The sequence below is a fragment of the Drosophila erecta genome, unplaced genomic scaffold, assembly GCF_003286155.1.
Source record: "Drosophila erecta strain 14021-0224.00,06,07 unplaced genomic scaffold, DereRS2 tig00000055-arrow-pilon, whole genome shotgun sequence".
NCBI lineage: Eukaryota > Metazoa > Arthropoda > Insecta > Diptera > Drosophilidae > Drosophila > Drosophila erecta.
Window position 1 is genome coordinate 19,792,763 of NW_020825200.1, and position 26,741 is coordinate 19,819,503.

General features: G+C 48.9%; 3 protein-coding genes across 6 annotated transcripts in view; all 3 read right to left on the reverse strand.

The window, feature by feature from the left end:
* The window catches only part of LOC6543079 (protein prickle), a 59,692-nt gene that overhangs the window by 3,007 nt on the left and 29,944 nt on the right, over positions 1-26,741 (reverse strand). For 2 of the 4 annotated variants that reach the window (XM_015159234.2, XM_026979272.1), the window contains exons 2-3: positions 2,996-3,620; positions 1,125-1,238 (exon numbers count right to left, since the gene is read on the reverse strand). In XM_015159234.2, coding sequence (XP_015014720.1) covers positions 1,125-1,238; positions 2,996-3,620 — 739 coding nt within the window. Of the gene's footprint in view, positions 1-1,124; positions 1,239-2,995; positions 3,621-13,685; positions 15,041-20,167; positions 20,575-26,741 lie in introns of those variants that run through there. The other 2 variants (XM_026979271.1, XM_001970618.3) reach the window with 2 other exon arrangements.
* LOC6542697 lies at positions 22,475-24,737 on the reverse strand. The gene has a single exon (XM_026979273.1). It carries the CDS (start codon positions 24,720-24,722, stop codon positions 22,590-22,592), a length of 2,133 nt encoding a protein of 710 aa, XP_026835074.1. The 5' UTR covers positions 24,723-24,737; the 3' UTR covers positions 22,475-22,589.
* LOC6542771 lies at positions 24,725-26,519 on the reverse strand. The gene has a single exon (XM_001970620.2). The coding sequence runs from the start codon at positions 26,412-26,414 to the stop codon at positions 24,786-24,788; it is 1,629 nt and encodes a 542-aa protein (XP_001970656.1). The 5' UTR covers positions 26,415-26,519; the 3' UTR covers positions 24,725-24,785.

The following is a 26,741-nucleotide window of genomic DNA, read 5'->3' on the forward strand; positions in this document are numbered from 1 at the left end:
GCTGCTGGGAAAAGACAGGGAAATCATATGTTCAAGTGGGTCTCGACAGCGGAGAACCGCGGAACGGTGGGCTGAACCAAGCTGAACCAAGCTGAACCGCAGCCTGAAGTGATCTTTCCAAGAAGCGCGGACAGGGAACGGGCTAGATTGTTTGTCTCGGCGGCAGACAGGCCCACATCCCATCCCACAGATCCCAAGGCCCGCCCGATGCCCAATGCTCGGTGCCCGGAGAAACGCAGAGCAAACCGCAAAAGGCAAACGGTAGTCAGTAGCCCAGGCTGCCCATCAACGCTGCGCCGTCAGCCTCCTGCTGTCCACTCCATCGGCATCTCCATCTCCATCTCCATTTGGATCTGGCTCTGGGTCTGGCTCTGGCCACAGCCCTGCCCTGCCCATCTCCCCCAGAACGGCCTGTGGTCCACGGCCAGCGTCTCGTTTGTGTGTTGTATGCAAATTTTTTCGGCTGCCTCCACTTATTTTTCGGCTTGGTCCTCTTTTCTCTTATTTCGAGCTGGCCTTCAATGAGTGTTCCAGTCATCGTTAGCCATCCTCCAGATCTCAGACCCCCATTCCCGAAACAGTGATGTACCGCGCTAGTTGTACATCTAGTACCTACTATTTTAACGTATGGGGATAAAGCAGCTCCGATATAACCTTTTACCTCCTTACATGCGAGCTCTGTTTATCCTTGGGCAATGCACTTTGTACCTCCAGCAGCACTATTGACATCCGCCAATCCGCTCAGCAATGCCTGGCTTGTTTGGCCAGTTTTTTGTGGTCAGCGGCTGCTCTAAATACCAAACTCAGACTGAGCCTGCACTTGTTTCCCCGATTAATTAAAGGTTACCAAACGGGAAATGGTCGGGAGGGATACTTCTGTGGACAGGCAGGGGTGTGTGGGAAAATCGCAGCGCAATTTGACTTTGAAATGTCATAGCCCGTAATTCGAGTTGGTTTCAATCTCGATAAGCGGTGCTGCCTGCGATGCCAGCTCCTCCAGTTGGGATAAATGCCGCACAATTGACGGGCCCACGATCCCGAGGGACTGCGCTGGGGTCAGGTTCAGGTTCAGGATTGGGAATGGGCTGGGGATTGTGATGGGAGCCACCCCTTCCCGTACTCACCTCGTTATCATGCGGCGGAAGTTGGTGGAGCAATTGTCGCACACGATACTGCTCCCCCGGACTGTTGACGTATGGCACTTTGTCGTCGGGTATCTGCGAGAAGTACAAGCGAACCTGCGGGAGAACAGAGCAGATGGAAGCGATGGTAAGTACCTTGCCGAATGGCCGAGATTACAGTTAAGGAGGCGCGGGCACCAAGGGTTAAGAGCCGCCACAGCGGGCAGGATTTTTGATTTTATTACGCTGATTTCTCGGTGCCGGCTCCCCCAGCTCCCCCAGCTCCCCCTGTTCCATCTGAGCCTCCTTGAGAGCCAGGTTGAAAGGTGCACAACGTGCTAAGCCAACTTTATTGGCCACGCTCGCCAAGCGTTCTTGCATCGGCGGGAAGCGGACAGCAGGAGCGGGACATGGAAATGGAAAATGCCAGCTAGAGCGGCGGCTGACTGACACATGGCTTATGCCGCATCAACGTAAATTGCTGCCACATGGCTGTAAATAAATTTTCAATTCTGTGTGTAAAGTCACCCAGCGAAAAGCGAGGCAAAACGAAGAAATGCATTGCTAGACATCTGATAGGCCCGTCGGGATGGGATCGGATGGGATCGGATGGCATCGGATGGCATCGGATGGCATCCGCTGGGATGGCTTTAACGGAAGTCAAAGAGTTGAGCGCAAAGCGACAGAGGCCCCGAAAAATTCCGATTCGGAGGTCGGAGTTGCCAACTGGGCGCTTCTGCCGGGCGGATTGTGAAAGATTTATTTGGCATTGTCGCATATTTCACGCGAATAATTTACGAGTTCGTTTCGTTTCGCGGCGCCTGGCAAATAATTGAAAAAAGCACGGCCCTGCCGCTCCAGCCACAATTGAATTGGCCATTAAAGTCAGATGCGAATTGAGGAATGGCTGCTGGCCGGCGGGGGAGTCCTACTGCTGGGAGCGGGCTCTCATTAGCGCTATCTAATTCCACGGACGGACGGACGGACTAGACTCTCGCTCCAGCGGAGCCGGTCCCATCGCCTTTGGCCACAGGCCACTCCGCTGCATCATCTTGCAACTGGCGACGCCGTCCTTGCCTCCAGTCGCTGATTTATGGCTCCGTCGCGTGCATTTATTTACAGCTCGCTCTGAGTGACAAAATAACGCACAATAACTCAAGTATCCCGCTTATCGCCGGCCCACAAATCTCGCCTGCCATCCTGGGTCCGCCCTTGGCACTTCGCCTCCTCGCTGCAATCGGCACTATGCAGACGTCCAAGAAGTCCCACTTATCGGAGTCGATATCAGAGGACGTCTTGGAGGCCAAGTTTTAGGTACGACGAGGTGCTGGACATGTTCACAGCCTGCCTAAAACTGGGGCACCACTAGGTTTATACATTTCAGAGACTTAATTCGAATGTAATTTATGTTAGGTGCATCTGTGTAAGAACATCAAAGAAGTTCATCAAAACTTTAGGATCTACGCCCTAAGTTTGATAAGTAAATTAGTAAATATTTAATATTAAGGTTAAGCTACTTTATGTCGCTATAAAAAAAATATTTTGGTTCCTTATTGTGAAACATACTTATATATGAATTTTAAAAAGTAAAGACTGAAAAATATTACTTTCGTTTTGAGCACAACATTTAAAATCGAATCATTACGTTTCTATTATTTTTTCCAACACCGTATCACATGACGGAGAAAGAAAGCAAGGAAATGGGTATACTGGCACTTAAATACCCATTACTTGTGTAAGAATCTGCATTTAAGATGTATGTATTTAAACTGGGTGAACTGGGTAACTTTAATCTGTCCAAAAATCAGAGGATTCGACTTGAATTGGCTTTTACCTATGAGCCAGATATGGAAATTGGTGGAAAAGGCGCTCACCTGATCAGGCCGCAGTCCGGGTGGCACCCAGGTGTACTCCTCCAGAGCGCAGCCACTGTCGTCGTCCGAGTGCGACTGGCGCTGCATGTCCATGTGCGGTCCGCCCAGAAAGGGGGCGTGGGCCGAGGCGGACGAAGTGCCTCCGGCGGGGTGGTGGAGCAGCGAGGGCGGCGAGGGCGTGGAGAGGGCCGGCGAGAGCTGGTGGTGGTGGTGCGGCGGCGGCGGGAGCTGGGCGTTCGAGTACTTGGGATTGGCGGAGCAGCCTGGCGAGTACTGGGGGCCCAGGGGCGGTCCTGCTGCTGCCCCCGATCCTGGTCCCGATCCCGCTCCCGGTCCCGGTCCCATGCCCAAGCCCATTCCCGCTCCCGCTCCCGGGTGCTGTTGGTGATGCGGCGGCAAGTACTGCTGGTGGCGCTGCAGGGGGAGCGGGGAGGTGGGCACTACTCCGGCTGCCGCTTGGGCCGCGTAGAGGGCGCTGGCGGAGGAGCTGCTGGGCAGGCCCATGCCGGCGCTGCCAAGGGCGGGAGGCGTGGCCAGGCCCTGCCCACTGGGCGAGAAGTGGCGCGGCAGCGTGGGGATCTTCTGCAGATAGGAGATCTGCGTTAGCGGAGTGCGGCTGATGGGCCTGCAAGTGGAAGAGTGGAGGACGTGGCTTAGCGACCAGGCTTGACTAATCGGGATTTAATTAAAGTTTAACATTTTTCATTAAAATCTCTCCAGCTGGACGGTGCAGGGTTAAAGGCCGCCAGCGGAAAAGTTAAAAAAGCTGGAAAAAATGTGGTAATCCCTCGCCGCAAAGCCGAATCATATTGTTAATGTAATATAAAACCGCATTGTATTCCTTTTGTAATTCGCTGGATTTATGCGGTTTTGCACTTCCTATTTTGCGTCGAACAAGCTGTCAATTTTAGTTTGTTTTTCGAGCGTTTTTTATTTTGACGGCGACAAAAGTTGGAGTGCGGGAGGCAGTTTGTAGCTGTTTTTCCAACGTCGGAATGGAAAATATTCGCATCACGGCATTCACACAAACAAATCGACAGCTCTGCGCTGCTTTTGTTGCTATTTTGTTGTTTTGTATTTCTGTTGTCTTGTTGTTGCTGTTGTCGCGCCCGCAGGGCTGTCGCCGTTGTCATTTTCCCATTTCCAGACATTGTTATCCTAGACCGGCTTTAGTGCCCTGCAACCAGCGAATTTGTGGAAAACCAGGCGATCGTGACTCCTAGGCCACACTTTCTGAATCATATCGTGGTGATTGGAAACCAATTTAAAAAATTAAATACAAATATTTCGCTTATATAATAAGTCATTAAAATATAATAGATTAGCATATATGGAATACCAAATAACTCATGCCTGAGTACTGAGTAAACTGGACTGCAAATGCTGATCAGTGATAATATAATAAATATTTGTGTATTACTTAAAACTTTACAGAATGCATTCATTCTGGGTTATGAGACGGAACTGAAAACGGTCTGAAACTGAAAATCACATTGTAAAAATAAAGCTTTGTAACGAACTCTATTCCTTGCCTTCAGAAGATACGGTTTTTGTTTGAGCCACACATAAATATTTACTTTAGTTTTTCCCGGACTCGAGATGAAGTCAAGGAGCTTGCAAAATATTTTCCATGGGCCAAAGGGAAGGCCCTCAAACCTTAATTCAATTAAAGCTCTCTATTTTCCGTAGTGCACCGGCATCGGTCCTTTGACATCGGGAAATGAACACGCACCATTTCATGGCAGTTTGCTGTGTGCCATATCAAAGGATAACTGTGCATTGTAACTGCACACGAACCCTCATCCACGTATGCGGATAGATATATCTGAGTGGGCGTGGGCGGAGAGGGGCGTGGCCGGGGCGGAACTGAGCTGAGCTGAACTGAAGCGAACTGGAAATGCGAGTTCATGCGGGCGTTTTATCAAAACAATGCTGTCCGCCCTTTTGTTGTTTTAGCCAGTGAATTCTTTCTTTTCGCCAGCCACATCCCGATTTAGCATTTCCAATTCCATTTCTAGTCCACCAGCGGGAAGGAGTGGGACTGGGACTCACCGACGTGTCGATGGATGGGCGAGTGCTGTGTGCCAGGCGGTTTCTGCGGTTTGCCGGCAAATTAATTGCGCAGATTGCGACTCAATGGGGAATATGGCCCGAAAAAACTGTTTGGCATTTGAATTTTTGAGCTGCAAACGCAGCCATGCGTTGTGGAACTGTAATGGATGCTTTATTGGGAGGGGAGTGGGTCGGGTTAGCAAACTAAAACCGTATCCAAATCCCCTGGCATGCACGTGCAACGTGTCGCAGCTGGAGACCCCGATTGCCGAGTGTTGCCCGCCGTCAAATCAGCCGCTTTCAAACCAAATTACCAGTTCCCGCCTAGGGGTTCCAGCAGCCAACCAACCTAGCAACCTACCAGGTGAAACTGTGTCTAAACTCCATAAATTCGCCTGGGAGCCTGTGGGTCTGGCGAATTTATTGTGCGACCTGCATTTCTTCTTGGCCCTCTTTTTATGTTTCCCTGTTGACTGCAGCGAATTGCGCGAAATTGGCCAGCAATTGTGGCAAGTTTCAATTGGGCACAGGTCTATAAAGTCATTAAGGCGGCAGAACAAAATGGAAAGTGCAGTTGCGTGCAGCAAATGTTGTGCAACATTGTTGCGGGCCAACAGGAGCAGCTATGTTGCAGCAGGAGCAGGCAGTAAGCCCGCCAGTTTCAGGTTGGCCCGCAGCTGTTCCAGGTTGACGCAATTAGCATTGATCGACGATGGAGGGCTCGAGATCCGGGCTTCGACTCAATTACTTTGGCAGTCGTTGACCCAGAGAACTGGTTTGGCCCGTCTAGGCCCTCTGGAAAACTAGTTCACAGCCGCAGTTGGCCCATTGAGGGCTTGCGGGGCCAGCTGCAGCTGCTCCTCCCATTCTCCTGCCTCTGCCAAGCCGCAGCGATCTGCGGCAAGTGCCTATATTTAGCCAGACCGCGCTTATCTGGCATCCAAATGAATGATCATTATGCGGAGGTCGCGTTGACAAATTGCCACGGAGCTTGAGCGATGAGCGACGGCTCAATGCGCGGCTACAGACAGTTTAGCAGATGGCCAAGAGCTGGGGGAACCTGGGATCTGCGGCCCCCAATCTCCCGGCACAATGCCCAAAAGGTTGGCTCCAAATCACTTTGGCACTTTGTGTGCGGTTTCTCAAGTCATTTGTGTGATTTGGGTTAATGTCGGAAGAGCGGTGGAAGAATAATCGTTCGGATATATACCTGCTATACTCATGTATCCGCAGCGAAAGTTACACCAGGGTTAAGCTTACTTTACACAGAGAGAAAAGCTCCTAAGGGGCTCCTCATACAGTTCCGTATTCCTGCCTACATCTGTTCCTTTCGGTACACTGAAATATAATACTCGCATTTCTGCGTAAGGTCGCCTTGTATGGCCTCTTGTTAGTGCGGGACAGGTGTCGCTCCATTAGGACTGGTTTGCTTTTAGTTTTACGACGTCGCTCGGATGGACAGCAATTGTGTGGCAGGACAGGGGGAACACCCTGCTGGCCATCGTCCTGTCACTCCACATATCCTTTTATTGTTTTACTATCCCTGACGGAGCAGCAACAACAGCAACAAACTCTATTAAAAAGCTTCGCAGCTCCGTGCTCGCAGGGATTGTCATAAACGATTTTTGAATTGTCCATAAAAATAGGTGGACATGGGAAAGGAGAGGTCGGGAAGCTCGTAAAGTTTATACGGCTGAGAATGTCCATATTCCCCAGAATACAGAACCCGGAACCCAGAACCACTTGGCATTTCTCACTGCACCAGCCGCAGAATCAGCACGTTTTGTTCTGTCTGCCTTGTCAACATGACATTTGCCGTGTTGACATTTTTATTGACTTTGGCAGCCGGCAGGCAAGCGGTTTGGTTCTCGCCCCGCCTGGCAGTTGATTAAGAATGCCGGTCTGGCGATGCGCATCCCACTTACAGCTCCCCCGTCCCCCGTCCCCCGTCCCCTGCCCGCTGCCCAGCCGCGTGTAGGATGTGTGGTCCACTCCCAGGTGCGTTTATTACGCATACGCCAAGTGGCACGGCCACTAATTAGTGACTCTGGGTGGAACTAGGAACTGGGACTGTACCTTGGCGAATGGCTGCTTCAATTCAAGCGCTTGGAAAGCTGCATATTGGCGCGAACTACTAAACCAATTAAAGATCTGCGACTCATCATCGCAGGCGGCAAGTATGCTGCTGCCACATTTTAGTCGATCGCCTTTGTGCTCCTTCCCCTGCTAACGCTAACGGGCAGCAAAATTGTTTCCAGAGCGTGCAAATTTTCACAGCTGCAACAGCCTCGGCAGCAGCTATGCCAGCAATTTGTGTGCCAAGCGCCCAACACTGAGCTACCCCATACCAACTCGGCCATCTTCTCTGGGAGCCAAAGACACCGCGGAACATGCTAGCACCAGCAACGCCACGATCAGGTTTTCGTGCCAGAACCTCGCCTCCGTAATGGCTGTTGGAGAAATTGCATCATCAATGCAAATTCGGTGAGCTAAAGGCGGTGATGGGAGAAGCTCCAATTTGTTTTCACGGTAATTGATTCAGGGCATTATTTTTATTCGAGCAGCCGCCAATTAATTGCGAACTTTGTAGCTAATACATCAAGGCATAGGCTGTTGTTCTCGGTCGCCCACCAGCCAGTGCCGCCAAGTCCCCCAGTCCCCCACTCCACCAAGATCTAGATACCCTGCTCCCGATCCCTTTTCCCCATCAGCGAAACCCACTATGTAACCATGTGTATATCCGTGGCTGTGTGTGTTCCAAGTCGGGGCCCACGGCATTCATCCGGGGAATCGGCTGCTTCTGCGGTCGTTGTCTTTGGTCTATGAACTTGTTTTCCTGCCCCTGCCTCTGCCCCCCATTGGAACCCCTTCTCCATCTGCCTTTTTAATTGAAGCCGTGTCTTTGGCTGTGTTTCTTCTTTCTGCCCCATTCTTTTTGTTCCTTGTCGTCTCTGGGTTTTTCTACGACTTTTTTGATGCTTCGATTTTTATACATTAATGCTGCCTTTATTGCTGGAGTGATTATGCTCAATTTTGTTTTTGACCATAATTACATTTCGTTCTCCTCCGGACGATGCGTCCGTTAGGCTGAGTAGTTTCATCTGGGACTTGGACTGGCTTTTTATGATGATTTGGTAAACAAATTGGCATTGATTGATTTTCATTCGGCGCTATGCAAACACGGCGAGCGAAGGAAATCACGCTTCGAGTGTTGTTGGCACATCTACTTGAGGTTTTTATCTAGCGGATATTACCGAGTGGCCTGAAGGTCAGCTAAGTGAGGCTTCCACTCGATAGATGGCCGGAAAACGTGTGATCCGTGCGGAGCATAAATAAGTGGTTATCCACGGAGCATGGACAACCAAACTGCATTCAAAGCATAATTATTAATGACACATTTGGATGCTAAAACATGTCGGCATGGAGCCGCGCCAGCCAAATCTGATTTGATTTATGTGGCTTGCATCGCAACAAAACTGTTCACAAATTAACCGTAATAAAGCAAACTGCATAGTTGCTGCAGTTGCTGCAGTTGCTGCTGCAGTTGCTCCTGCCGCTCCCGCTGCATGCTGGCTTATTTTGATTTATGGCCAACTAAAATTGGAATCTAATTTCTTGGCCATTAACAAAACCAGCAGCAAAGAAATTGTGTTCGTCTGCCTACGCAGAGTGTAAGTTGGCCAGGCCAAAACCGAGTGTGCGGAGTGCCCGGCTTTCGGCCAGAACCAACCAATCCTATGGAGAATTGGTTCTGACTCTAAAAGGCAGCCAAGTCAAAGATTGCTTTCGGCAGGAGTAAATCAATCCTGGTATCTGCGGCATTGGAAGCTGTAATTGCTTCATTAGAATGACTTATGTGCAGACATAGTGATCTAATCGGACGGTATGTTCTATAATGGGATTCGAAAAGATTAATGAAATATTACGAGCTTCTAACAATTTATATATCTATAGTCGCGTAATTTGAGTTTTCAATTAAATTAAGACTTGCACTTATTCATAGACCAGCGGTAGCAGAACGAACTTTGTTACCTTTAACCTATAGTTCAGTTAAAAGTCAGAGTTATGAAAAGTATTATAGGGTATTATGTGCAGCGACTTGTGCCCGCCGATTTATCTCCTGATTTGGATCGTTGTTTGACAAAAACCCAGAACGGTAAACTGCACTTTTGCACTAACTGTTCTCGGAGGCTTGTTGACAACCTGGCAACAGCAACATGGCGAAAATAATTAGCTGCTAATTGCGCTTTATGAGATGCCCTGACAGTGAAATGATGCAGCACATAGCAGGCTGCAAGCTGCAGAAAGGCCTTTGACTGGCAACTCCGACGATTTGTCATCTTGCGATCTGCGTGGATGCAGCGGCAGATTAGCATATAAGTGCGTCTAAATTGTTAAGTTTCCGCCTGCAGAGCCCCCCTCCCGAACAATGATAATTCGCCCCTTATCGCGGTTACTGGATCGCTGGAAACCTGCTCGGAGGCAAGTTCAAGAGCTAACGAGGCAGGAATGCAAAGAGTGTTAATGCAGGCGGAGTCTTGCCACTCCGCTGAAAGCTGCCAGTTGCAGTTGCAGTTGCAGGTTGCAGGTAGCCAGTTGCAAGTGGCTAGTTGTCCTGTGGCATGCAGGCAATTTAAATGCAAAAAGTGAAGCTGTCAATAAAAATTACGCGACTGCCTCTCCCCTGCGCTCTATTGCCATGCGGCTGCCGCGTTTAGCCCCCCTAATTTATTGGCTTGCGTGTCTGTGTGAGTGCGCTAAATGTTTTATTAATTAGTTGCCAGTGGGCGGGGAATTCCAGCGTCTCTGCGGCCGAGGAATGCGCCCGTGTTTGTCTTGATCCGTCAGTCAAGTGTCTACTTTCGGCTAAACTAATCCAGAAAATCCCTTCAACCCAACACACTTGCTTTGACGTACCTCCCAACAATAACCGAGTATACGAGTATTATAACATACTGATCCGAATCGCTTTGATGTGGGCGCAGACAAGTCATGGGCCAACGAAAACCGAATTCAATTTCTGTGTCATTTTGACAGCGGCTTAAGAGGTTTGAGAACAGTCTGGCCGAAAAGGCGGATGGGGGAACGGAGGAGTGCCATTCCGAAGACACAATTAAAATGCGCCGCAGTTGTGCTGGCCATAAATGCGTATAAACATGGCCTGAGCACCGACCCCCGCCCAACGACCGCCCGCCACTTTGGGGCAATTAGCATGGCCAACATGAGCGGAGACGCTTAATGGCCTTGGTTTATTTTCACATTACCAGCGAGTCGAGTGAAAAGACTTGGAGCAAAAATGACGAAAACGAAAACAAAATCATATTTTATCGCCGTGCATAAATAAATCACAAAGACTGTTTCGCGCTGTTGTCTCGCACTTCGTGGCGCCGGCTAAAAGCGGAGCTAAGCGGCTCAGAGCCTCAGAGTCTCAGAGCCGCAGAGCCAGTTGGCCAATTGTCTGGGCCAAGTCATGCAAGTCGCCGCCGCCATCAGCGTCGCTCTGGCTGCACTTTGCTGTTGCAATTAAGTTGCATCTGCAACACAGCCAGCTTCTCGGCCACGCCCCAAAAGCATCGGCATTTGTCAGGGGCGGAGGCATTTGCAACTCGCGGGCGAGTGCCCCTAATGGCTTTGTTAATTAAAACCAAAATCAATATGGATGGGCTGCGAGGAATGGCAATTGTGGTGCTGCCGTGTGGCAAAGCCGCAGATGCGGAGCTAAATGCATCAGCATATGAGAATGGATAGGTAAATAAATAAAACAATAAAACTTTATTAAGAATTCTCGGAAAATTATCTTATCATTTAAAACGTATACTCCAACGATCATGTCAAATGTAAAGCCCAATGAACCTTCCAAAAAATGCAAAAATTATAGTTCAGTCTTAATTAGTATTGAGTTCCTGGAATGTAAAAACCCTAATCTTCAGCAATCAAAATGGTTATTACTATCATTTATGTTCCAATTAAATAAATTATTAAACATAGAACCACAGCATTTCTAAGTTGAAGTGTATTATATGTATTTTTTTAGTCAGTTGAGTTTGAAAACTAAGAATCTTTTATTTTCTCATCTTCAAAGTTTCTTCAGAAAGACTAAGAGATTTATGCGAAAACTTTTATTTGTATAGAGCTGGTTTCACTTTCTGACAAATCCATAAGTTTTTCTGCTTCCTGTGCAGACCGTAAGTATTAAGAATGGCCGCGCATGCTCAATGATGGCAGTAAAACAATATTTTGAGAATTTCTTAAGTAACTTCGAACGCATCCGATCGTTTGCCCCATTTTGACTGCCAAAGAAGTCATAAATTCCGGTCCTTGACGCGAATCGGAGTCGCGGGCCGTGCGAGGATCCCGATCCCGGCTAAACTCTCGAGATTTATGCGGCACTCGATGGCAGCCAAGATTGAATTGAATGCTTAGACACGAGCTGAACACCAGTTAATTGCCTGCGCAGAATGTGAACAAACCAGAAGCCATTCGTTCGGCCGCGCTGGGGAAATTATTGCAGTGCAATTTTTTAATATCTTCATTAAGCGCTCTGGGCCCAGGCAATTAAAAGGCCAGGCGAAACCAGATTCGAAATCCGCAGTTTTGCATAGATCTGGGAACTAATGCGAATGCGGTGGGACTCTCGTCGATAGTAGCCGCTGGGCTTCTGGGCGAGAATCGAGAATAGAGAATCGAGATCCGAGATTCGAGAAGCGAGAATGAAGAATCGCGTGTGGCTACCGGATTGCAGACAGATCGAGTTGAAGCCGTGTCAGAGGCACATCAAAACGGCGTCTGTTATTATTATTAATTATGCTTTGATTGCCTTCTTGCTGGAATCGCTTGGAATAGCTGGCGGTTCCTGTTAGCAGGCCGTTTGGCAATGCAGCTCCCGAGCATGGCTTTGCTCTCTAATTTGTGGTTGCCAAAGTTGATCGTCGTCATCGCCATCAGCAGTGCCATGATGAGCTTGGCCAGCAGCTAATTGAGTTGCCTCTACCCCAACTCAGTTCCCAAGTCGCGCAAGTTCGTTGCCTAAGTCTTTTGTTTGCTGCGAAAGGCTGCATACTAAATCAGAGACCTAAATGTCCATGGAAATATATGCCAATATTGTTTTTCCAACCCACCCCAGCTACGATACCCATTCCCTGGCAGAATGAAAAGGAGGAAATGTCATGCGACTGAGGGAAAACAATCGCGGCCATATTTCATAAGCTGCGTGCCTGCCATCCGCAAAACACAATAACTTAGGCTTAGGGCCCGATATTTGCATGGCATTATGCAAAATCATGACATGAAAGCGGAGCTCGCCAGAGCAGAGCTCTGAAATTGCGCCAGCTCCTCGCTTGGAATCGCTTCCAGCATGTACACTATATAAGCCGCTGCCACCGATCTGCCGAAAGATCGGGACCGCGAGGGACGCACAAAGGCCCCTGGTAAATCACACTTTGGCAGTTGTCGTTTGTGCCGCCGGCCCAGAGGCACTGCGTCGAATGCGTAACCCGAGTATGCCCGCGTAAGTGGAGACCCAGGGCCCCGTCGCCGGTGTGAGTGATGCGTATAAGCGCATATGCAAGGGATGTGGGGTGGGGGGTCCTCGGCAGCAGAGTGCAACGCAGCGCAACGAAAGCAGTCTGGCGATGGAGACACACTGGGTAAAGTGGCCTAAGAAATGGTTCTAAATACTAGATATTACCATCTATCTTTTAGCGAGATAAACTGATCCGTGTTAGCACCAGAAAGTTCTATAAAACATCGGTACACATTGCGAGTAGTTTCAAACAGGAAGATAGTTTTTCAGGGAGAAGAATTATTTCAAGGAATTTTGTAGGGGTTTGTACATTTTTATGCTTTTATAGTTGAAAGGCTTAAACGTGTCTTATTTTGCAGAAACTGCTTAAAGATGGCAGTTCAAGTGCCCTAAAATATCTGGATTGTAAGTAGTATGCAGTTCAAACGATTAATTATTAGATATTATCTATTCATCTATTTTTTAGCGAGATAAACTGATCCATGTAATACCAAAAAATTCTGTAGACTTCTTCCGAAGTCTTGAGATTCATATAGTAATTCAAAATTTCATTTCAGGGCACTGTGGTGGAGTAGAATTTTAAGGTCCGATTGAGATTTTGAAACGCAATATGTGCAATAAGGTTAACTTTAATATGAGAAATACTTTGCGAAGACCAATAAGGTTTTGAAATTGACAATATGATAATATGATCAATGCCAAGAATGATCTTATTTATGAAATATAACGTAGCTCCGTGAAATCTTTTCAGGCTTCCTTCTTCCAATTGATTTTTGAAAGGCATGTCACCACTGTCCCGGAGTTTTGGTTTCAGGCTGTCAAGACAAAAACAAGTTGCCGGAGTAGCTGATGTTGCTGGCCATACCTTGTTGCGTGCATTTTGCGGTTTGTCTTGGTCGCAGAACACGCAATGTGTGTTCATTGACTCCTGCGCCGGCTATGTCTTGCACAACAAGTTGCTGCCACAGCTCCTCCTGATCTTGGGGCTCCTGGTAATCAATCACCGCGGCAAACAAAACTTATGCATTTAAATTGTCAGCAGCATGGAGGAAAGGCGGCTGCCAAGGGCGGCCAAATTGCATCTGACAAATGGACTGGCTGGAAATGGCTACTCACTCATTTGACTCCTGCTGGGCGGCTCCTGTGGCTGTGGGCACTTCCGGTGCTGCGCTCGTGTCCAGTTCGTTGAAAGTGAAACTGATATCGTGGGCATCCTTAAACGGCTTCATGCTGCGCGGTAAACTCCTGTGCCGCAGGCTCAAGTTCAAAAACTGGAGATCGCCGGCGGTCAGGGGTTGCAGGGGCACTTGTGGTGCTGCAGGCTGCAGTCCTTGGTCCTCGGTGACCCGGCTCGCTGGTGGTGGCGGCAATGGAGGCACGGGACGCTGCTGCTTCTGCTTGGGCGGTAGGGCGGGCTTGGGAGCTTCCTGCTCCGGAAACTCCTCCTCCTGCTCGATGATCTCCAGGACCTGGGCCGTGGTCTCCTGCTCCGCATAGAACCTGACCATGTTCTCGGTGGCGTCCAGTGGACTGTACCGCTTGCCGCGCACCACGAGATCGCCCAGGTGATCGGCGTCGATGCCGAATAGAAAAGGGTCGTCGAGAACGGTCACCCTGGCATTCCGCTGGGTCACCTCGCTGGACTCGTTAGCTGTCGTAGTGCCGTTCTTCGGCAACTTCTCTCCGCGCACATGGGCTCGCAGGGATCTCAGGAGCTTTTTGCTGCGCCGCGGCGAGGAGGAGAGCGGGAAGAGCGGACGGCCCGCGGGTGCCGGTGCCGGTGCCGCTCCCCCCTTCGTGTTCGCGGACGCCGAGTGATCGCCTAGATCGATGCCATCGTCCGCATCCTCGCCGCCATCTAATTGCCCGGCGATAAGATCGCAGTCCACGGTGTCGTACTCCCGATCGCGGGCATTGTCGGGCTCCTGATTAGCGTCCGCCAGTCGCTGGGCCGCCGCCTTGCTATAGAGCTGTCGATAATATTTCTGCTGGTCCCCGTACAAGAAGCAGACGCGCCACCATTGTTTGCATGCCAGCAAATTGGCGGTACGTGGCACCATCGCCGGCTCCATGCTGCCAGTGGCCGTTACAGTTGCCTGTCCAACGGCAGGAGCAGCGGCAGCATCTGCTGCCCCCGATCCTCCGCTGGAGCCTCCTGCTGCTCCTGCTGCTCCTCCGGTTGACAGGCTGCTCATGTTGCTTATTATTATTGTTCTGGGCCCGTAATTATTTTCAGTTCTCGTTGTCTTTTCTTGTCGGCACTGTCATTCTGTTCTTGTAGCCGCTTTTTTGGTTGCTTTGTTTTCAGGCTCAGTCGTAAATTTAGCTTCAAGTGCAATTTTAATTACACGCTTGTAGTTTTTGTACACTTTTCATTTAGATTTGGTGTTTGTGTTTGCATTTCGCGAATTTTGTACTCTTTCGTTATAAGTATTTTGCTATTTTTAGAAGTACTTTAAACTACATTGTCTCTGCATTGATTAGATATTAGTTAATTTATATCGCTTTATATTCATTTTTATAGGCGCACAATTGCTGAGTGGCAGTGGCCTAAAAAGTTGTATTTTTCCGCCATTTTCTCACTACCATTTTATTCAATACAGATACAAACAACCAGCCCGAGGAAACTCAACTTTCTCGACTAAAATACCTAGCCCACCGCCTGATCGATTGCCTATAATTTACTTTCCAACTATGAAACGATGAAAACCGCCGGGCACTAGCACAACACTTTCCCCAAACCGCACACGGAAGCCGCCTGCCCAAGGTGGAAACTTAATCAAATTTATGTAGACACTGCGAATTGGCAGCTTGAGCCCTTAATAGTGATTGGATGTAAGGCAAATAGCGCAGCGAACGCGCTTACCACTGCTAATGGCTAGGAGCCATCGGACGGACATCGGGACTAAGGAATAAGCCATAAGGCATCGGCCATCAGGCATCGAGACGATTAGTCACGCCTCTAATAAAGACAGTAGACACGTAGGGGCGGCAGGTATCGGCCCGTGGAAAACGTGGAAAACAGCTTCGCTAAGTGCGAGCCACTGCAGTTTCCATGGCGGCGATGCCCTTGTCAGATAATAATAACTTCATCTTCATCATCATCACCATCAGCGGTGACTGCCGCAGCTGCTTGAGTGGTAGCCAAATGCCTCGGCAGCAATTGCAGCTTACCGTCATCCACGTACCACATGTATCCTGTGTGTGCTTTTTCATCCGTATCTGTATCTGTATCTCTATCTCTGCTGCGAGTATCTGGGCATCCCAGAGTGCATTAAGCTGTTTTCAGCTTAGTGCTCGCAGACCCCTTAATGGAGTCGACAAAAAGCGAGGCCTCGACTCATATTTATGAGATCAATGCCATAGAAAAGCTGTCAATCAAGAGCGGATGCAATATTTATCAGATTACCAAAGAGTTCGAGATCAAAGATCACAGCACAAGCACATAGCTTGAAAACGGATCGACGGCAGTTCGTTATTGACAACTCAATTTAAAGTTAAACGGTCAACGGAACCATTTTCAATGCTAGACTACCGACAAACGAAACTGTCATTATGTGTTCAGTCTTAAGATGAATTCGAGTGCATCTCAATTTAATATTTTGGTTGTATTCGGAAACAATAAACACTTCGAAATTTCATTGGAATTCATTTTGTGACATGTTTTGATTTCACTTACTTGACTCTTTGTTTATTTACAAAAGGTTCATTGATTCCCCTTTAACCAAACAAAAGCATGAAAATAAGGCGAATGTCCCAATTTTTTAAAATTATTAAGTGGCCAGGGTTCCGATACTTCATGTTAGAGTGCCATAAATAAATAAGTTTTTGATTTAATTAGATCCAAATAGAGAAATTATAGCGTTTTCTCTGCACGCATCGCAAGCAGCGTAGGCACACATTCCACCCAGAAGACTCGACATTCGCGCGGAAGAATTCGAGACTATAATTGAATTATAAGCCAGAAGAATCGCAATCATAACCGCCCGAATGGAGCAACTGGCTTCCGGCCAGCACAGAAATTGAAGACGATTTCCAACCGCAACAAAGTCGGTCCCGGAGCACGCGATCCCGGCCAGATTTGCAGTTAGACGGCGGGTGTGATTAGAGCCCAATGAGTGGGTAAGTGGGGAAAACCGGTCTTCGAATGGGAAAAGGGGCACTTGTGCATGATTCACATGTGCCACAAAGAGCTCTGCCCCGATGCGATTAAAACGCGATCACACAATAATCATAAAGAAAAACTGGAGCCGGGCGGCCAGCGAATGCCCAAACAAAGACTTCCGGCGGTTGGTCCAAGGCAGAAGATGGAAGGCTGTAGATCCCAGATCCCAGATCCAAGATGCCATATGCCAGATGGAGTGGCGCACTTTGGATGTGGATGCCGCGAGGCACCGTTAGTATTTATTGATGGCGGTTGTTCGACATGTGTAAGTGACGCCAGCGAAGCTTGTCGCGTAATTTATCCGAAGCCAAATTGCCGGCGTTAATATCTGATAATGCCTGACCCATTGGCAGCGGCTGATTGAAATCGCACTAGGCCAATGGGGCGTATGCGCGTTCGCACACGCCTCGGAAAATACAGAAGTTGCCATTGCAGTGCTGTTGACTGCGATTTTCCATACGACTCTACTTAAGTTTGAGTGGCTGGCGGCTCTGTCATCAATCTCCACTTGGAATTGCCAAGTTAACCAGGACTGTTCCCCCTGGCGTACGGCAAAACTGAAGTACTCGTATGGTAGCTTTATGGTGCCTTTTATTGCCGGGCATTTGCTGGGGTTCAAGTTTTCATGGCCGGCGGCCGGGAAACTGCGTGGAAAATGGCAGACAGGCGCAATTAATTTTATGACTATTTATGTAGATTTTTCTCGAAGTGTAATTTACAGAAATGCAGGTTAAAAAGTCAATTGCTTTGTCTTGGTTTACTTTCCCAACTCGAAGCTAAGCCGTTCACCGCAGCACTCAACCTTTTGTGTTTCGTGTTGCGCCCACTTGAGCCGCATTTAACCGAGAAGTCTCTTTTGAACGGGCTGAAATTGTGTTATCAAGTTATCAAGAACCCCATTCAGCAGCACAGAATCTGACATATCTATGGACTTATCACTGCCTTCCTAAGTGGTTTAGAAAGCCGCAGACGTGACAACTCATTCGGCGCGGCTGCAACTGTAAAATTTCATAATTTATTATGCAGTCGGATGGGCCTATGCAGCTGGCACATTTTCTGATATTACCATACGAATCCCGCCGGGGAGACAATATAAACAATAAGAGATATGCACCTAATAGCGGCCTGGGGAGTTGAATTCTTTCCGGTTCTGTTTGGCAGTCAGGCGGGATGTCTCACTCGCTAATGGATTAACTTGTTTGTCTATTTTATGGCCGAACTATGGTTTGAGCCTCTGAAAGTTGCGGCTGGGCCAGGCCGTAATAATTACACAGTTTAGGCCCGCCAGCGAAACTAGTTTGGGCCAAAGCCAAGCGATCTAATGAGCCATTGTCTGGGCCTCATATTTCATTGGCTCGGATAATAATCTCACGCCTGGCTTATCGGTGGAGCGGGGTGCTAAACGCCTTTGTCCCCATCGAAATTGATTGCTCTGAGCAGAAATGGAATTCCTTCTCAAATTTTATTGCGCTCGCATAAAACCCGATCGCTGGCAGCTCGAAAATCGTTCGATTTTGCGAGGCTCCAGTCGCGGCAAGCCAAGTGAAATGAAAATCGAGCCGGCACGCCCCCAAAATGAAAAACTGGTGGGCGGTAGGCAGTTGCCAGTTTAATCTGCAGCGCACTCGTGTTAAATGTCAAATGCAATCAAATGGCTTTGAGTGAGAGGAAACGAGCGGGCCAGCTAACGTTGCTCCATTTTCCGGGGAACCCGTTCTTATCTGCCTGGAAGATGGTTGGGAAACTAACGCGAACTGACAGGATGACAGTTCGAATTGGCGTTTGCATACGTCCATCGACGGCTCCAATACTTATTTACGACTTCCCGCCTTAAAAGCTCATAACGCGGCCTAATTAATTTGCGGACCGAAATTCGCTCGCCCATGATGAATAGCTGGGAAATGGGAAATGGCTCGTTAATTGCGTCTTTAGATGGACGTGGGACATGTGTAATATGCAAACGGTGGGCACAGAAGAGATTGACATAACGAAGGCTAGGTTGTTGACCCACTCGGACCTTTGTTATGCTAACAAAACCAAGCCGATAACTGTAAAGTGGCCAATCTATTCCGAGGCGGGATTCTGTTGCTGCTTTGTATCTCAGATTCCGATAGCCGGAGCATCTCGACTTCATGCTCCGGCAATTGTGGCTAGATGGCTGCGTGCGGAGGAAACTAAGCAACAAATTAACACGCCAGTTAGTTAGTCAGTTAGAGGCGTCGATTGGGGTTAAGCAGCCGTGGCAGTTGGCCCAAAGTGAGGGAGAAAGTTGATGCAGCAGAGCCATAATTGAGCCAACTAGTTGCCGCAACTCGGCCATAAACAACAGTTTTATTTCGACCGCCGCCGGCCGACGCTACATAATTATGAAGAATTTCTCAATAAAGCCCGGAATCGAAGCCAGTCGCAGTGTGAAAATTGATTAAGTTGGCCGGGCCATAAAAGAACAGAGCGAATTGCAGTGTTCCGTTGGTGCTTTATGGCCACCGTGCTGGGACATGTATACGCCGCGGAGGAATGCGCCGCAGCACCACTATCGGTGCGCTTTAAATTCAAATTGGCATGTCAGGCAATTAGAAATCGGAGATAAATTTCAACCCCGGCCCACACACACGTGCAGTTCGACTCAAATGTCTCTTGTCAATGAGGTGTTTTCAGTCTCAGTCTCAGTCTCAGCTGCAAGCCCACACACACACTTGGCTGAAAAGCAATTGCTAACAAGCCATTGTTGACACATTGCCGCCTTGTAAGCCCGTTTCATTACACTTCTGTGGGTGGCAGCTGCCATGGATGCCCGAGTCCTCAGCTATATCGGCCTATGGCCCACCGAAAACTAATTGGATCAAGCGGATCGGCGGAGAAAGCCAAGAGCTGTGCGCGGTAATCAAATTATTTTCGGGCTTTGGCAAGTGTTTTTATGGCTAGACAAGTCTTGTTTTATGTGCTGGATCAGGTCGTAAGCCTATTTGGTTATGACTTCATTCCGCGAGGCTGCAGCAAGTTGGTGAAAGTGCGCTGCGAATGGCGATTAAAACTTAACGCATCTAACGCAAAATAAATCAAGCTGAGCACTTCAGTTGACGTGTAATGTGCACAAGCTTATGAAAGCTATTAAACCGATGAGCCGGGTACGTCCACAGTTCGTTGCTCAAGTCTTTCGTTTGCTGAGTACCAGCACACAAGCAACACACCTTCTCGACCTTCGATAATCCCATAAAAATATTGTGCTAAGTCTGTGCCTCGCATATCAATCGGTCTCGAATTTCATTTGCTTTTTAATGTAATTTTATTGTCAGTTGTATCTGTATCTGTATCTGAATACGAAAGTGCTTGTAGGAGTGCAGGGGCAGGAGTTTGAGTATCCGCTGGTATCCGTATTGTACGAAACGCGCTGCGCGACAATTCGCAGACGAAAACATGGCTTAAATCACACCTCACTTGGCCGTTTGGCTTATCTCGTGCTTTAGGCGCATTTGAGCGTTTGCGAATAGTTGCATAAATTCACTTGGCCCGAGAAAGAACTACTCCTGAAGAAGAACCACTAGAAATACACTGGATTATGGATCGCACTTCACGTGAAATTTAGCAATTCTTGCAAATGCAGTTGGCAGCTTTCTGATATGGGCTTTTGTGCACTTTGCACCGATCTGGCAGAAAAACGGTAAATGACAGATGTGGCGCAAGATAACGTGGACCGAAATCAACATCGCCGAAGACCGCGCGATCGATCGATCAGACGGATTACTCGACGACTAGCCGCACCTGTTGCCAGGTGTAAACCGCTCGCAACTGACGACGCTTCCAGACTGACGAACCTGTCCAGGTGTGGATTGCTGTGTGGTTTGATCCCGGCTGTGGATCGTGTTGGATGGGTGTTCGTGGGATTGATCCAGTGTTCTTTCAACGAACTGCCAAAATACGATCCCTATTAAGTGAGTTAACTAAAGCAAAGTAGTTGCCAGTAATTTGCTGCAGATTATGTAGTTCGAATTGTTAAACTTATATAAAAATAAGTTTCATGTATATGACAGCTGCAACTCAGCCCGCAGCTGCAACACCGAACTTGTTCGAAGCACCATTGCTCATACTTCCCTCCCAAAAGTATGCTTCGTTATTAACATTTCAAGAATAATTTACTTGTAGATAGGTATGTAGATATGCGTGTAGAATCTGACCTCCTAAAACTATATCATTTAAGTCTGGTGTAAAAATACTAGTACTCAGTTTTTTTGTGCAAGCATTCTAGATATTTCAGAAGTAAACAATTTTCTAAGACTTTGTGTTCTAATAAAGTTTTTATATAGAATGCCACTTGTTCATGACTGCAAAATTGGGTGATATACGCTATGAGAGGCGTAAAAATGTGATAGTTCTAAATCGAACGCTCTGTTCAAAACTAAAATAAATAAATACCCTTGTAATTTAACGGTATTTACAATTACAAATCATAACGAATTTATTTCGAGTAAAAAATTAAACTAAAATATGAAACTAAATATATCACTGTGGTCCATGCAAACCACTTAGTGACGAAGTGCGCCAGGAATGCCGATGAAATATGTATTGAACTGAATTCAAAATGTAGAAGGAAAATACCAACATAGAAGGATCCCCAAAATTAGGGACCAACATATTAGTTTCGATGCCCACATTTACTTCTATAGTTTTCAATACGGTAACCGTGGAATAAGATTTGACCAATTCCCTTTGAGTAGTGGTTTTTATAAATTAGATGTTTCCAAAAATATACCAAGCTCCATTTAAAGCAATTATTGAGGTGGTGGAATATACATAGCCCAACCTCTTGTTGGTTGGCCTGGACTCTGAAATATTTCCCAACCATCTCGCAATCCGCGCTTTAAGTGACAAAAAGTGCGGTGTCAACCGAGTTGGCCAACTGACGAGTTCAAGGCTGATGCCATGTTTGCAGCTGACCATGTTAGTTGGTCACCATCGCGGCTGGCCGACTCGAGATCATTAGGCCGCACATTAGTGCCATCTCAGCGCAAGGCTAATTATGAGCTGAGTGTGAACGGAAACACTGCGTTTCTGCGTGCCGCTTTTTACTGCACAGCCTCGGATGCCTCAATGATGCATGATTTATGGCATTTTGAATTGTGGATCGGCGGCGTGTGAAGCTCCCGAGGGGCCGGGCATCAAAGACTTGCCCAGCAATGCGTATACCTATGTAGGTTTGCCTGAAACGAAGATGGAAATCGCAGGGTCCCATAGCGCCCAAATAAATATGTGCTGAGCATAGGAATGGGATTTGAGTTGCTATCAAAAAATCAATTTGGCTAATTGCAAGCATAACGGCGCGTTCGTTGCCACATTTCACCAGACGCCGCTCCGAAAGGCAGCGCTAAAAGAGCAGCCCGAGGTGCAGACAACTTTTTGACACGCCAACTCTGGGAAGGAAAGGCGAGAGTTTAGGGGCTGGACGTGGTTCGTTTATTAGTGGAATCGAATGGGCCCCAAAGTGTCATCAAATCAATGCAAACTAGCTCAAATCGAAGCCAGCTCTCAAACTTTTCCGACCAACATTTGCGCGCCATTAAGCATTATGGGGGTTGCGGGGTGTGGGCCCACATTCCTGCCATGAAATGGGCAATTTTGTTGGCCCATAAGGGCCATCGTTATGCGAAAAGTTGGCGCCACATGCCGGGGGCACAGGTGTGTCCCAGGCAGGGAAATAGTTCCCACCCCGGATGGGCTAATAGGTTTCCAAATCAATAGACCATCCCTGGGGAGTCTTTCTTTATTTCTTGGCGAGAGTTTTGGCCACTTCTTTCTACTTCTGGGTCATCTTAAATTTGGACGTTAACTCGGTAACAAAACAGTTTTCTAGAGCTACTTTAAGCGTACTTGGTGCTCTCGATAACAGAAACCACGTTTTCGGCCATGTCACACAGGTGCGAGTAAGTCTGCATGTAGAGGCTGTCCCTGTATGATTTCCTGGCTCGCAGTTTCTTCAGGAGATACTGATAGGGGTTTTCGTTACGCAGCTGCTGCATCCACGGCTTTTCCTCCGGTACTTTGCCCTCATAATCGGCCTCGTCTAAGGGCGTCTCCCCCTCTTCCTCTCTTAGCTGAAAGTGACTTATCTCTAAGCGGAGACCACTCAGTTCCATCGACGCCATCAGCTCCTCCCACTCCTGGATGCCATTGCCTATGCACCCCTTCACGTAGATGAACCTGGACCGAATGCTTTCATTGTTCCGACTGAAATGCGTAAGGGAACCTCTGCCTCTGCACAGCTTCAGCTCCTCTTGAACTTTGACCAGTTTTTCGAAATGCAGCCTTCGTTTATTGGAGTCCGGGAGCCGCAGGATTACCTGACGAACTGTCTTCAGTCGCAGATCCCAGGCAGGCTCCCTTGGTTTCTTAAGGGCTTCGTATAGTGACTTCAATGTCTCGAGGTCGTCAAACCGCTCGCACTTGTATCCGGGATTTTCTACATTAAACACCTCCCTCTCATCCAACACCCGCTCATAAGGACACATCACCTCGGGCGGATGCAGGAGGGGCACTATGGACGCCTGGTACTTGTTTAGGTCGTTGGCCATTTTCTTCTTCGACTTGTCCGTGAGCAGTTGCTGGTGCCGCCGAAGCTTGTTTGTGTACTCCGGAGCCGGAATACAGCGTCCCGTCAGACGGACCAGGAAAATGCCGCGAAGGGAACCGATTACATTGGGAAAGATGCGGAGCTCATAGCGCTGCTTCAGCAGGTAGCATCCACGTGGCCGGAAAAGCGCTCGGCACACGTGCAGCTCTCCTGGGAAAACGGTGAAGCTGGCCTGCGACATCAGGAAGTTCTGGTACTGGGCGGTGCCTTTGGTGGCTCGCTTGCAGTCAACAGTGCCCCACTGGCAGGTGAGTATCTGACCACCGACGTTCTCCACGCGAGCCACCTCCTTGACCACGTTCTGGTACGGATGGCACTCGAAGAAAACGTTTGCGATCTCCGGTAAAAGGATGCGCTTTCCTGAGTTCACGAAGAGCATGCCGTTGATCCTAACGGCTGCACGGGAAACCACAGATTCCACAGATGCCGGTTCTATTCCCTGGTCGGGATCTGCCCTGCGAGGGCTCTCATCTTTCTGCTCCTCGTCAGCCAGCATCTGCGACGTGCTGCTCACGGTGAAAATAGAGTCGCAGGACAGCCGCTCGACCCGACTGATTTCGCCGGGGGTGAACTCCTGCTGCGCGGGACCACCCACCACCTCCAGTCTGTCCAGATTCGGGAAGTACGAGATGACGCGCCTGATGTCGCCGCTGTCATTCTCGATCCGCTCCTCCAGCACTCGCGACTTCTGCCACGCGGTGGGATTCTCGGGGCGCTGGTACGCCCTGCCCAGGATCTCCTGCTTGGTGGCACGGGTTAAGCCGATGAACTCCAGCTCCGCCCGACCGGACTGCTCGGCACGCGGCAGCGTCTCCTGCACTGCGGGCAGAAGTTGGCATTGGCTGGTGGTCAAGGCGGGCAGAACGGCAGGCTTCTTTTGGATCAAGGCAGTGGGATTCATGCGACCGGCAAGGTCCAGCAGCCGCTCCACGTTCCCCCGATCCCTGGGAGCTACTGTGCTGCCGACGTTGATCAACATTTCGTCGGGACGCCGGCCGAGCTTCCGCTGGATCTTCGCCTGCACGGCCGCACGTGTCTCGAGCGTGTGGTACCACAGCTTCAGGCGAGGATCCATGCTCAGGGACTCCTGCATATCCTCCTGCAGCGAGCACTCCGATTCAGATGGTGTGAGCGTACCCCGCTTCTTGTCGAAGATGTCCCCGATAATCTCCTCCACTACCTCCTTGCCATCCCGCTCGGAAACCTCTTTTAGCATATTGTGCTTGCGGAACTTGAGCGCCGTGGACTCGGACTTTATTTCGACCTCGTTCTTCTGGGAATCGCGCTGCTCCCTGATGAAGGACTGCAACCAGGAGCGATGCCGGGATCCGGGCACCAGCCCAGTTTCGTTTCCCTTATTCATTTTTATTTATATTTTTTTTTGTGTTTTCAGTGTTATATGTTTGGCTGCTGTGCTCGGCGACAATTAAATCTGAGCTGTGCTTTCGATCACCGACACAATGTCCTCGACCGCTCTGCAAATCAGTGCGTACAACTGGGAGCAGATTGAATCCATGAAAAACTTTGAACGCGCAATCTGCAAACTGCCACTGGCATCTTCGTTGCTGACCCTCGACCTAAGGAGATGCACTTTCTGTTCCCATTCCTCCAGCACACCAGCTACTATGCCGCGCACATAAATCAGCTTTGAGTGATTGCGTTCCCATAGCCTACTGACTGAGTCCGCTGTACCCAGTGGCATTGAAGATGTTCTGCGCAGGCCGTCTAGCAGGTTGGTCAGTTCCGACAGGTGTTCTATGCGCCGCCGAATGTCGCGACTGTTACATACCAGGTGGATTAGCGAGTGCACACTGTAGTCCCAGCAGGCAAGATATGAGTTTCGAGGCCTCACCCGCTTGTAGAACGCCATGAGGCGCTCAAAGTCCTCGTGGGTCAGGCACTGGAAGCTTCTGTTGCGACGGTTGAAGACCTCGCGCTCCTCCAGGTCTCGTTCATATGGACAGAGGGTCAAGGTCCGCTGCTGCAGATGCACCCGCGCCTCATAGGACAGCACCTGCAGCTGCTCCATTTTCAGGCGGTCCAAGTACTCCTTGGGCGGAGTACAGCGACCGTTCAGGTTTAGTGTGAACCCAGAAGGACGACAGAAGAAGATGCGTGGACTCGTCAACAGCAGCCAGCGCTGCTTCACAATGGCCACGCAGCGCGGCTGGTACAGAACCGTAAGATCTCGAAACTCGCCCGGAAAAAGCACAAATGGGGCCATATCAAAAACGAAGTCATCCGCTTCGGCCTCCATAAGAGTGTTGTTGTTCGAGAAGAAGTTAACCTTCTTCCAGTGAAGGCTCAGCTTTTGGTTGCCAATGTTCTCGATGCGTATGATGGGGCGCAGGTGTCGTTGAAAGGGTTGGCTAGCAAAGGTGCGGTCAATGGTGGGCGAGAACTCTGGGTTGTGTGGCCAGAAATTGATTCCATTGATGCGAACGCCCGGTCCGCTAACCGGCTGTTGGATCGTCCCCGTAGACTGGGCCACCTCCACTGCGGCTCTTGTGCCTAATGATGCTTCTGAACAGCCCGCCCGGTCGGTCACTTTTGGGCCATGAGCCTGAACCCTCTGGAACTCCTTGCACTTCCTGCCCACCACCTCCAAACCACGGATTTGTGGTGCTAGCTCTGGCATAACATCCTCATCCTCCACTCTTAGGACCCTTCTCGCTTCAAGACCCAACATTTCAGCAGCTGAATAGCTGGGCAGTCCTACGGTCTCCAAGCAGCCCGCTATCGAGCGTTTTACTGTTTTTGCCTGCTGATTTAGGATCATCTGCTCTGGTTTCCTGCCCAATTGGCTGCGTAGTCTCTCTTGTACGGCCCGTCGTTGCATCAGCATGTTCTTCCAGTAATCTAGACGACTATCAATTTTACTCCTACACTTCGGCAAAGAACCCGCAGACACACTGAAGGATGGCTCATCGTGGATGCCTCGCTCAGGATAATTTTTGAAAATCCCTTTAATGAGGTCATTGGCTAAGTCGTCTGGCTGAATCGCACCCTCTGATGAATCCGCCTCGATCAGCACATTTCTCCGGCTCGAACTCATTTTGAATTTTATTCGATTTTATGGTGTAAATTGTAAACATTTACGTGGAAGTTTTGACTTAAAGTTCAAGACCATGAACAGTTTAAGAACAATTTGAAATGAATCGTCCCCATGAAGCATATCAGTTATCGATCGCAATCAATAATCCAGAGGATACAAAGCCACATGATTATCGAGCTCTTGGAAACTATAAGAACTCTAGAAATCACAAAACTAAGGCCTTACTGGCTGCAAGACAAATGGCAACTAGGTTTATAATGATCATTTTTTAGAACAAACCGTAATGGAATCGACATGCGTAATCCCAGTTCCAGAGCTGGAGACCAG

Coding starts and splice junctions, on each gene's coding strand:
- LOC6542697 (XM_026979273.1), bottom strand. CDS start 24,722: ATGAATAAGGGAAACGAAACTGGGCTGGTGCCCGGATCCCGGCATCGC.
- LOC6542771 (XM_001970620.2), bottom strand. CDS start 26,414: ATGAGTTCGAGCCGGAGAAATGTGCTGATCGAGGCGGATTCATCAGAG.